General features: G+C 56.3%; 1 protein-coding gene and 1 long non-coding RNA gene across 2 annotated transcripts in view; both read right to left on the bottom strand.

Moving 5' to 3' along the window:
* Positions 1–7,809, bottom strand: part of MAPKAPK3 (MAPK activated protein kinase 3) — a 29,554-nt gene extending 21,745 nt beyond the window's left edge. The window contains exons 1-2 of the mRNA XM_027586938.2: positions 7,666–7,809; positions 7,108–7,384 (exon numbers count right to left, since the gene is read on the bottom strand). Of these exons, the coding sequence (XP_027442739.1) occupies positions 7,108–7,332 (225 nt within the window). The 5' untranslated portion in view covers positions 7,333–7,384; positions 7,666–7,809. The remainder of the gene's footprint in view (positions 1–7,107; positions 7,385–7,665) is intronic.
* Positions 7,810–9,989: 2,180 nt separating this feature from the next.
* Positions 9,990–11,990, bottom strand: LOC113918703. The gene is made up of 3 exons (XR_003518659.2): positions 11,781–11,990; positions 11,166–11,225; positions 9,990–10,787 (listed from the first exon to the last, which is right to left on the bottom strand). It is a non-coding gene; the product is annotated as an uncharacterized LOC113918703 (long non-coding RNA).
* Positions 11,991–12,146: the final 156 nt, after the last annotated feature.

Here is a 12,146-nt window from a genome sequence, read left to right as displayed (position 1 = left end):
GTGGAGTCACACGGCTGACCGTCCCCCTGGCAACACCACTTACCAGCTAGCTTAGGAGAGGCATCTTGGGGCCCCCTCTAGCCAGTCTCCACACTGCCCGTCTATTTGCACCACTATTTACCTGCCTGCTTCCCTAGCAATGCCCATAATCACTGCCCACTAAAAAGGTCTGCACAGCGAGAAGGGGGGCTCTTGTCAAGCAGAGCGCCCAGCCCTTCATCTTATAGATGGGTAGACTGTGGCCTGGGAGAGAGGTCTGGCTCCTGATCCCCAAAGATAGCTGAGAGCCACAACTTGGCCGCCAGAAAGGCCAAGGGTTCTAGCCCAGCCAGGGCATGTCCCTACTCTGAGACTTCGAGTGAGTTACTTCACCTTCCTGAATCTCAGCCTCTGCATCCGTGACACGGGGGTGATACATCCATTCTTAGATGTTTCTGTGTCTGGGTGCAGCACGTAGGAAGCACTCAAGGGATAAATGGGTGCTCTTATCCCCGCCCTCCACCCCCAACCTCTGCCCCATGTGCCACTGCCTGCCAGAGAGCATGGAGGCTACCTGCCTGTCCCTCTGCCACACCCTGAGAAGAGGGCTTGTTTATGTTGGGGGAACATCTACAGAACAAGTTGTGAGTCCCTTGTTGGAGGCTGAACCCTTAGGAATGGGGTGATGAGTGTGGCAGGTCCAGGCCCTGGCCCATCACACCCTTGAAAACAGCCTCAAGTGTCACAGGTGACGGGGTCAGGTGCAGAGTGCAGGCTAGACAGGCAGGTGCTCTGGGGTGCTCGTCCCGGCAAGTGCGCGGCAGCTCACGTGCAGTTTTGTCCCCTAGAGTAGAGGGAGGTTGCACCTCATGTCCAAGCCTTCCCAGTCCCTCCACAAGTTCCTCCCACTGGCTCTGAGGCTCTGGCTCTGACCCCAGCCCCTTCTCTCCTCAGCCTCAGCCAGAGAATCCTTGGGAGTCACAGTGCTCCTGATCTCACACTGTTGTCCAGAGCAAAAGTCCCAGACCATTGAGCCATAAAAGGAGAACCAACAGCGGAGGCCCCTGCCGACGCTGACTTCCTACACTCCACAGGGGACTCCTCGGGTTACAAGCTTGGCCCAAATGTTCCTGACGCCACTTCTCTGGCTGCCAAGGCCACCAGCACCTGGTCAAGGCCAGCAGCAAGGAGGGGACATTGTGAGTGGCATGGGTACAGATGCTTCTCCTTCCTGTCCTAACCCCACCCTACCCTGGTGGGGGGAGACTTCAGGGTGAGCCCTTCAGGGTGACTCGCATGAATCCCCAGCACCTGACCAGCCCCCATCTGCCCGCTGCCTGCCCTTAGCCTGTGGGCTGCAGAGAAGAGGCCCATTAAGCCTGAAATTCCTGAGACAGAGAGTAGCAAGGCCAGAGAGGGGAGGAACTAAGTAACATCAAGGGAAACAGAGAGGGGAAAGAAGAAATGAAAGCGACAAGGAGCTAAGGAGAACAGAAAGTACCACAGAGAGAAAGCAGCAAGGACAAAAGCCCTAGTCTAAAGAAAAAGGCAATCCTAACACAAAACCCACAAAAAAAAAAACAACAAAAACAAAACAAAACAAAACAAAACAAAAAAAAACGCAAAATCAATATTCTCAGCATCTCTGGCCTGTCCAGCGCTGGAAAGGCCTCCTGAGGCTTCTTGTTCCCCCAAACAGCAGTCTCCTCTTGTTCTCCTGCTCGAAGCAAACCACCCCCCCCCAAAGGTTCCCAGCAGCAGGATTTTATTCACAATTACACAGGGCTAATCCACTTAGTTCCAAAAGGGTGGGAGGGTAGGGAGGAGTCCAGGACCCAAAATTCCTTTCACACTATTCCTTCTCACCCCACAAGGGGCTGGCTTCCCCAGGGGCACGATGAGCCCAAGGGAATCCTCCTAAAGGCCAATAACATGCCACCAACAAAATGCACTCAGGCAGCCTCTCACGTGGGAACACGTAAGATCTCAAATAGACAGGAGCAAGGCCAGCAGAACCAAAATTCTCCCGGGAAAAACACAGGGGCTGATGGGAGCCATATTCTTACTGCCCCGAGAGCAGGAGACCCACACACACAGGAGGGCTGGGAGCACACTCTTACCACACCTAGGGATTGCCGCTGTCTTCAACTCTTGCCTGGTGATCACCACCTTTGGACACCCAGCAGCCAGTCACCAGGTTGGAACCAAAGGAGGTGAGGGGACTGCAAAGCCAGGTGCTCCACCTGCTGCCCCCTCACCGGGGTGTCCCGTGATGATATCCCAAGGAGGCCCTTGGAGAAAAAGATGAGGGATCCAAGTAGGGAAATAGCTTCCCCAAGTGCAAACCTCAGCAGAGACATAACAGACCTCTGTTGTCACAGAGACCAGGCGCTTCCCACAGGGCCTGAACTAAAGGACAGTCCAGGTGACCAGGAGCCTCTAGAGCACCCTAAGCAACAGTGCTCCACGCGGGTTCTGGTGATGTTAGGAAAGAAAGCTCTGGGGGAAGGAGGGAGGATTTCTGCCCACTTAGTGAGAGAGGACACCAAGGACAGGCAGAGGTCCCTGGGGGCGCAGTATGAATCTGAGTTGTGGGAGAATGAGGGGGGGGTGTCGCTGACCTTTTTTCAAGGGCCCTATGTAAAAGCCTCTCCTTCCACAGAGTCCTCATAGACCCTCTATGGCTCCCAGCATCTGTCAGGGCCTGGACGCCTGCCCCGCTGAGATCAGCCGCATCCTGCCAGGACCCACGGCTGGGAGTGGGGAAATGGTACTCTGCAGCAGGTGCTGAGTGGTGCAAACCAGGCAGGCCATCCCACACATCCTGTGCCCTCCTCTGTCGTCCACATCCTTCTCAGACCAGAGGCCTGGATTAAAGCTGGCAGTCTCTCTCAGGAAGTCTCCCCTGGCGCGCCCAGCCCAGACACAGTTTCTTCTCGCCCACTCACCAACCTCACTTCCTGCCTGTGGCAGTCTGGGCTCTGCTGGGCTGGGCTTGTCTGAGACTCACCAGGCTTGAGATGAACCACACAACCTCTCTGAGACAGCCCCACAGCCATCGTGGCCCTTGTGTGCTGGCCTGTGGGACCACTGGTCCCCTCACAAGCAGGGTCTTGCACAGTGAGGAGAGCTGAGCAGAGAGAGACAACTATGAACACCACCACCTGGGCTCCCAGTGGAGCCAAAGATGCCAGCACACTTCCAGGGGCCAAGTCTTAGAGACCCTCCCATGTCCCCAGAAACTAGCATGAGGCGTGGGGTGACTTAAATGCGAAGACTCTGGCATCAAACTGCATAGGCTCACATCACAGCCCTGCCACTCTTCCGCTGTGCATTGTGGGCAAGTCGTTCACCTTACTGAATATCAGCGACATTACCCATAAAATGGGAACCACAGGAATTAGGTAAGAGAACATGTATCATGCACTGGGGACGGGGCCTGCCAGACAGAACAGTCTGGAAAACTGCTAGCCGTCTATGAGAATATTAGAATCCACAGCACCAAGGCCTGAAGCCTGGAGAGACAGCAGCAGCTCGTGGATAGGATGGGAAGATTCTGGCACTCCCAGCAGAGGGGATCCCCAGCAGAGGTGTAGGCTTCGAGCACAGCTTCTAAACCTGTGAGCAAGGCCAGCTGGGCAGGTGTGAAGCAGCTCAAAACAACTGATCTCTGCCCCAAACCCCACTACTTGCATTCTTTAGGGTTTGATGCCCTTCCTAGGCTCTTTGTTTAAACAGCCAGTTGCCCACCCCTGACAGTTCTGAAGCTTCCACCGGCTTGGAAGCACACGAGCTCCAACGATTCTTTCCTTCGAGGAGAGGGGCAGCCCGGGGAGGAGGCTGGGTACAGTGAAACCCCTACTGGGGGCCTCCATTGGACAGGGCTACCAGCCCCTCCACCCGCTTCCTGATTGGTTGACTCGGTAACAGATGGCCCTGCCAAGGCTGATCTGACCGGTCCGGAGATGGCAGGTGAGGGGGCGGCAGCTGCTAAATGAGAAAGTACCTGGCCTGCCTGGCAGCCGCACCCAACCTCAAATCCAGCTCCGCAGCACCAGCTTCAACAGGCCGGCCCCACCCAGGGAGCCATGTGGGGAACTCCCCGGCCTGCGGCTCCAGCACCCCACCACTCCACTCTGTCTGATGAAGAGGAGGAGAGGAGGGCACGGGGAGCCCCAGGGGCCTCCGACATACTCCAGTGGTCAGAGAGGAGGGCCCCAAGCCCCAGAGCCCGGACAGCAGGGGCAGGAAAGAAGACCCCCCTTTCCCCGCACGCAGAACCCCTCTGTCCTCTCAAAACCTTTCATCGTGCTTATTTATCTAAGTGTCATGGTCACTCCTGCCTGCCAACAGGCAGGGGACCACAAGTGGGCTGGGCGGGAAGTTGGGAGGGGAGGAGACCCTGGCCTCTGCTACAATCTGTCATCCCAATCAAGCTACACGATTTCTGACCACTGACTCCAAGTCACAGTTTTCATATATGTGATAAGGATGGAGGGGTTGCGTCTCGGATGTGGTGGGGTGACTGATGGGGGGGGCAGATATGCAAGGCTGTGCCCAGCTAGGAGTAAAACTGAGGGGTACCAATTCATCAGTGAGGCTTAGGAGGGGGCACAAGATGTCGGTAGGAGGCGGCCCCCTGCCCCCCATACCCGGCAGGCAGTCCCCTCTAGGTCCTGCCAAGGGGACTGCAGCACATGCTTAGGAATGGAGAGCGGAAGGATGGCACCGGCAGCGGAAGTGGCCTTGGGAAGGAGCCACTGAGTGGGAGCGAAGCCAAAATGGACCACAACAGTGGTCAGGGGCTGAGGGGAAGAGGCTCAGCTCCCCGGGGAGGAGCCCTCCCTCCAGGGCCCCCAGGGAATAGTAACAGCTACAGGGACACTGACCACAGCGCTTCCTGTTTTAGGAGCGCCTGATACAGCGGCCTTCAGGCTGAGCACTCTCTGCCATCTGGAGCAACTGCGCCGAGAGGACAAGCCGGGAGAGAGGCCGGGGCCCTAGGCCTGTACTATCAAGAAGGGCAGAGACGGCAGGGAGCAGAAGGTAAGCAGAAAAATGCCACTCTCCTCATCAAGGCTGGGGCCACCACTCACAGTTCAGAAATGATGTTTCAGAAGCAGTGCTGGCGCCATCTTGGAAGATGGTAAAGACCTGCCGGATGGTAGAAAACTTCCAGACTCGCCCACTAGACCAGAGGGAGACTGGGGGCAAGACAAGAAAGGTGTTGGAGTGGGAGCCACATCTAATCCATGTCCTCCTAGGGCCAGCTCCTGAAGGTCCCGAGGCAGTAGCCCTAGCCACACTCACCCATAAAGCCTAAGGGGGCATAGCAGGGGAATTTGTTCTAGGCCTGTCTTAGTTCCCAGTCTGGAACAAAGAAAGCACTGAGGCCCCAGATTCAAGAGGAGGTGTTTTAGAAACTGTTACAGTCAGAAGTTCCCCCAAGTCATTTGTCAGACATAGCATCTATGGAGAAGGGCCTAGACCCAGGCCTGCCTAAAGCTGGTGCTGCCTGGGCCCAAGATCTCTGGCCTCCCACTCCATCCCTGCCTTGCTCACAGCATCTGGAACACCACAAGGGCTGGTCAGAGCTCAGCCCTGGTCCACAGGGCCAAAGCCTTGGTATCAAGAAGAGGTTTTCTGGCTTCACTTGGCCCCTTGTCTATCTACCCAGACTGCCCCTTACCCCAGTGTAGGTGAGAGTGCTAAGGTGGTGCTGAGCGAAGGGGCAGAGACTCCCTCCTGAGAAGAGCCATTTTCTCCTGAAGGACTCAGAGAAGCCCCCCCCCAACCCCATTCCACTGCTAGGTTGGTCGGTGAAGAAGCTGTGCCTGAGATTCAGCCTCACCAGCCCAGCCCTGAGCCTCCTCCAGACACATCATATCAGCCCTCGTGCCCCTAGGAAAGACGCAGGGAGTTGGACCCAGGTCCCTGTTCAGATACTTGCAGACACTGTGCCCTAAATAATTCCTGTAACCTCTCCAGGCCTGCATCAGGCCCTGTACCAATTACTCTACAGGCATCATCTCATTCCAAGTTCACATCAACTCCTTATCTTTCCCCCTGAACAGAGGCAGAAACCTGATTTCCAGAGTCCAGGACCTAGTCCAAGGTCACGGAGCTGGCAAATGCAGGCCAGAGATTAGAGCCACGTCCACAGAACTCTGCACTCAGGCTCATAATTGCAATGTCTGTAAAATGAGATCCTATGCTGTATTCTAACTTTCCTTGCCATGATCTACCCGTCCAGGTGGCCACTGGCACAAACTGCAGTTGAGTGAAGTTCCCAGTGACAACAGATTCAAGGCATTCTGGGTATGGGGCAGGGTCCTGGGCCCAGAACTAAATGACTTAAGCCAGAACTATGTGGCTAGATCAGCCACCCCCAGAACTCCCTGGATTCCACCTATATCAGTGAGTTCTTGGCCTCCAGGGAGCCTATGGTGTGACACAGATAGATGGTTGGCCCGCCCTCTGCCCAGGAACCAGGGTGAGTCAGGCTTGGAGCAGGACCTGCCCTTTACGACATAGGGCCGGTGACTCAGCTGGAGCCCATCAGCAACCTCTTGCTCACAGGTGTGATGGGCACCATCCTTGCCCACCAGCCAGCCCTGGGAGGCTCCCACCCAGCACTCCAGCCCAGGCAGTCAGGGGCCACAAGACAACGCAGCCCCACCCCAAGCCTCGGTGGGGACTCAGCCTCAGGTAGAGGGAAACTCAGATCCATTCCAGTCAGAAGAGCTTCTCATGGAAAAAAAGAAGAGCTTCTCGTGGAAGGAACAACCAAACTGAGTGAGAGCACCCCCCCCCTTTGGAGGGAACACATAGGCCCAGCCATAACCCGAGTCAGGAACCACTCCTTCCCTGTTTCCGGGTCCAGCAGACTCTACTCATACTGACTCCACCTCCTAGCTCTCCGGGAGAGAGAGCTTAGCTAGGCTAAGCCTTGTTTTCCCCATCTGTAAAGCGAGGAGTACCAGGAGCCTGACCTTACAGGGGAGTAGAAGAAGGAAAGGAGATACTGATCATAAGAAGCTTAGCAGGGGTCCTGGGTACACAGTGCACCCACAGGCCTCTGCTGTTGGGCCCTCCAGGTCACCCACGGAGCAGTGAGGGGTCACTGACCTTCAGGGCACATTTCTGCCCAGTGCGCCTGTGGAAGCACTCCAGCACCTTGCCGTTCACACCCAGGCCCAGCACCTGCTTGGACAACTGGTAGTCATCGGTCACTGCATACTTCTTGGGCTCCCGCCGCCCCCCGAGGGCAGGAGCGCCGGCTGAGCCGGGTCCGCAGGGTGCACCTTGCGGGGGCATATTGCCCCCCTGCTCCTCTGCTGTCTCGCCATCCATGGCCCCCGCGGGGCGCTCAGAGGCGACCCCAGCCTGGCGCGTCCAGGGCCACCTGGAGGAGAAGGGAAGAATGAGTTCCGCTCAGACTCTTCCAATACACCGCAGCCCGGAGCCCCTGAGCCTGGTTGGGCGGCCGGCAGCAGACAGGGCCGGGAGTGGGAAGCGAACGGTCTGAGAGTACGGACGGGAGGCGAGGAGGGGGGGGGGGGCGGTGGTCGCGAAGCCCGGCACTAGCGAGTCCTGCCCGACTCCTGTCAAGAGCGGAAGGGACTGGGCGCCGAGAGGCCGCGAGTTCTGGGAGCAGGAGGTGGAGCGAGCCCTATGAGGGCGTACCTGGCAAGAGCGTCCCTGACAACAGGGTACCTGGCTGGCGCCGGCGAGGGGCAAGGACCGGGGCCCCGGGAACCCGCGGCGGGAGCTCCTAGAGCCGAGTCGCGCCGGCGGCGACCCACGTGACCGCTCCCCTTTTCCCCCCCACCCCCCATCCCCCGTGAGTCCTGGACTTGGGGCCGGGCTCGGTCGGCCTTAAAGGGCCAGGCGAGCCCTGGCAGGACAGGGCGGGGAGGGAGGCCCTGGGTGGCCCCGCCCGGGCGCCGGGACAGAATAGGGGGCGTGGCTTCTCGAAGGGGGCGGAAACCTAGGCGCTCGGGACACCCTCGAGGGCTGTGTGAGCCCCGGAGTTTACCAGCGACCTAGGAAGTGACAGTGCAGGAAGTCTAGCTTCTCTCGGAGCCTCAGGAAGCCACTTGAGTCGGGCGTTTTCCCTGCACTCTGCAGACGGCCCTCCAGCAAGGCTTGTAAGGCTTGCTACTTCCTTAGTGGTGTCCCACCGCCAGCCTACCTAAAGTCTTAATTTTTGCCATCAGGCCAAGTGAAATGGCATTTCGTTGTGATTCGCCTCTTTCCAATTCCTGGGGGCTCTGGGTGTCTCTCACCTTCTGTGCATCTCCTGCTCATATCCGTGGCTTTTTTCCCTTGGGATACAGCGTCCTTAGACCAGATATCCTAAATTCCCATTTTGTCAGATCCATTAACTTTTCATCTTCTACTTTGGGCTTTTGGTGCCCTGTTTAAAAAGTCTCCTCCTCCCACTCCATATACTCTATATTAACGATGTGGTGTTCCCTTCCACTTTTAGGTCTCTATTCTGAGCCCATCTTAGACGATCTTAGGTATTTTGAACCAGTTTTCCCATCACAGGCTGTTAAACAACTCTTATTTCACAGATGAGGAAACTGAGGCCCCCGGAGAGGAAACAACTTGTATAGAGCCGCAGGGGGTGTTGCTCTCTCCTGTGACAAATCTGCATTACTCCTGCACACCCCGCCCACTCCTCAACCCTCAGGCTGAGGGACTGGAATGTGGTGGTTCACTTGGGACTGGGAAGGAGAGGCTTGGGTTAGGGTCCCTGCGCGGGCCTCTTCTGCCATCTACAGGCCACTTGTAGGACTGCAGGCACTGAGGCCTCAGTCCCACCAGGTTCTCTGAGCCCTTCTTCTGGCTTTGGGATCGGGCCCAGATATCCTCCCGCCCACCTCCCCATACTCCAACACACACACACACACACACGCACACACGCACGCACGCATGTGGATGCACGTGGATTCCTGGGCTGCAGGTCCAAGGCTCTTCAGACCAGCACTCCCAGGAGAGCTGGTACTCGGTGTGTGCAGGCGTAGAGCCAGAGGAAAGGACCCAGGGCTCTGCCCTGTCTCCTTGAGACAACCTTAAAGCTAGCAGGGTTTGGTGAAGCAGAGACCCTGATGATGGCCTCAACTGACTAAACCCTTCTTTCGGACCAGATACTGAGTGGGTGTTCTACCGGGGCACTCCATGACCTCACTGGGACCAGAAGAGGCAGGGCTGTACCCACCCCACATAGCCTACAGGACAGACACGCCCTGAGAGATCAAGCAGCCTGCCTGAGATCAGTAGCTCTCATGGCAGGGTCTCCATCCCAACCCCCAAAGAACAACTCCAGGGCCCCGATCTCACCCTTGAACGATACCCTCCTCTCCTGTGCCTCCCAGCCCCCCTTCCTACCTCCACTTGTACAAATATGCTCTTACACGTGTTCACAGATGCACACACATGCACAAGTGCAGACTTGCACATGTGCCCAGATACATGGGCTTGCACGTGCACCACACGCATACAGACATTTATGCCCAGCAGGACCCAGAACCTCAGTCCCAGAGCCCCACCTGAGAATCTGATCCAAGATCTCAGAGACTTGGAAGAAGCCCTGTGATCTGGAAGCTTTCACAGCTTGGAGACTGGAGAAGGATCCTGCCTCTGGAGGTGACTGGTTTGGGCCAGGTGAAACCAAAACTGAGCAAGATCTCATTCTGGACAAGCAGGGTCCCACTCACAAGCAGAGTGCTGGGCAGCTGGCGGGGGGGGGGGGGGGGGGGGCCTGGCTCCTTGTCCCAGCCAAATTATCTCAGTATATGCTGCAGTTGTTATCTTATTTTCTAAAAACAGAATCAAATTACAATTGTTCTAAACATTTTATAACTGTATTTTTTTAAGATTTTATTTACTTATTTGAGAAAGAGAGCATGAGAGAGAGAGAGATCACGAGCAGGGGGGAGAAGTAGAGGGAGAAGCAGACTCCCCGCTGAGCAGGGAGCCTGATGTGGGACTCGATCCCAGGACCCTGGGATCATGACCTGAGCCGAAGGCAGATGCTTAACTGACTGAGCCACCCAGGCACCCCTAAAATTATATTTTTAAACTGATCTCTTTTTAATTCAAATTTTAATTGCATAAGTAAAACTTGCCTATTATAATAAATTCAAACCATAGGGAAATGTAAGAAGTAAGCAATGGCGACGCCTGTCCCTTTGCAGTCTCCACCACCAATGCCAATGCTTACACAAGCACACATATTTCCCTCGTAGGTCCATCATAGACAGATGTTTTGCAACTGTTCATTCAACCCAAGAGACTCAGAATGCTGCTCATTTTCCAGCAACCACTTGCACACTGATGGGAGAATTCACTGTTTGGGATAGCTGGGCCAGGGCAGGGATGGGTTCATGGTGTCAGACTTTGCCACACAGCCCTCCATGATAGCTATTTGTCCAAGGGGCTGAGGGCTGAGGCCTTTGGAATAGCTTACAGTGAGGAAGGGGTCCAGTGAGTGTGTGTGTGCACGCGCACGCATCAGGCGAGGCGGGGGGGGGCAGTGTAAAGGACTGAATATAGCCCCTACACACACACACACACACACACACACACACACGCACACACACGCACGTACATATGTAGACTCTTCTTCTGGGAGAGGAAAGGCTGCAAATGATGAGACCAGAGAGACCAGATGAACCAGACTTTGAGGAAGGCACCGCTGTGTATTATTGTGACTGACCCATCTTGCGACTATTCCTGGTGGGGAGGAGCAGGGAGATCCTGCAGCAAGGCCAATCCCTGGAGTGTGGGGAGGGCTTATCCTGGAGAGAATAAGGAAATGTGTCGAGTGAAACCATGAGAGGAATTGCCACTGGGTGGCACTGTGGGCCCAGCACTCAGAGCAGGGGTGGGTAGGGAGCAGCCAGAGCAGGAGAGGTGATAATGAGATGGCCAGAGGGACCCACAACACCTGGGGCAAAACAGGGGCACACCATAGACCATGCACACAGGTGAGGTGCATTACTCTGTCAAAGTCACCAAAGGTGGTTGGAGGGCAAAACCCTCTGACACTGACTGGCCTGGCGGCAGGGAAGCTTCACTGTGGACCTTAAAGCTGGATCTTGACGGACACCTAGGAGTTGTTAGGTCAAGGAACCCGGGGGGGGGGGGGGGGCGCTGGCGTCCAAGCACCAACTCACCATTTGCCAGCTGTGAGATCTAGGGTACATTCTCACTTCTCTGTCCCTCCATCTCCTCACCTGTAAAGAGGACACATTATATAGTGGTTAGACAACGAATGAGGCTGGAAATCACTGATAGTACACGGCACATCCAAAGTGTTCAGTGAAGGGAAGAGGTAGTCCTGGGATAGAGAGCTTGGGATTTGGCCCCATAGGGACCCAGCTTCAAATCTTAATTCTGTTGCTTGGCAGTTATGAGGCCCCTTTGTCTTCACAGTAATGGGGCGGTAGACAGTTTCTACTGAAGAGACTGCACCCTACATAGGTGCCCCATGATGGGGTCTCCCATTGCCCCAGCCATCAAATGGATAATGAGGTCGCCACACCTGCCGCATCCCAAGATTGGGATGTGCCTTCTCTCTCAACTCTTTCAGAGAAAACATTCTCGCCTGGATCCTTTTAGCTGTGGTGGATCCTTGACCCCCGCGGACCTGTTCGGATCTGAGGCCCCCCTCTGCACTCCTCCCCTCCTCCCACGTCCTTCTCCAAACCCCACCCGATGCCACCGACTTCCCCACCACCCCACACAGAGTCCGGGGATCCAAACGCGGCCCACAGGGAGCGCTTGCGCACCGGACAGACCGCTTTGGGGGAGTCGCTAGCTGGGCGGACAGGCCCGTGACCCTGCCCTTGCGCAGCCATGAGTTCTGCAGAGAGACAAAGGGGACTGTCCCCAACGAAACAGAATGCCCAAAAGTAGTCTGGGCTCGGGCGGGTAGAACCCCTGCCCCTCCCTGGCCTCCTCCAACCGGGTCTTCCACCACTGGTCTCTAGGTCACGTTCAACCCGGCTCGCTCCTCAGCTTACGATCCCAAAGCTGCAATTGGCCCGCCCCGGCCACTCGACTCCGCCTCCTGAGCTGCGATTGGTCGGCGAGCGGGACCCCGCCCCATTTTCCTGGAAAGTTCTTGGAAATCTGTCAAAGGTGTTGGCTTTAGC

This window comes from Zalophus californianus, chromosome 1, assembly GCF_009762305.2.
Source record: "Zalophus californianus isolate mZalCal1 chromosome 1, mZalCal1.pri.v2, whole genome shotgun sequence".
Lineage (NCBI taxonomy): Eukaryota > Metazoa > Chordata > Mammalia > Carnivora > Otariidae > Zalophus > Zalophus californianus.
This window is presented reverse-complemented; position numbering and strand designations above follow the sequence as displayed.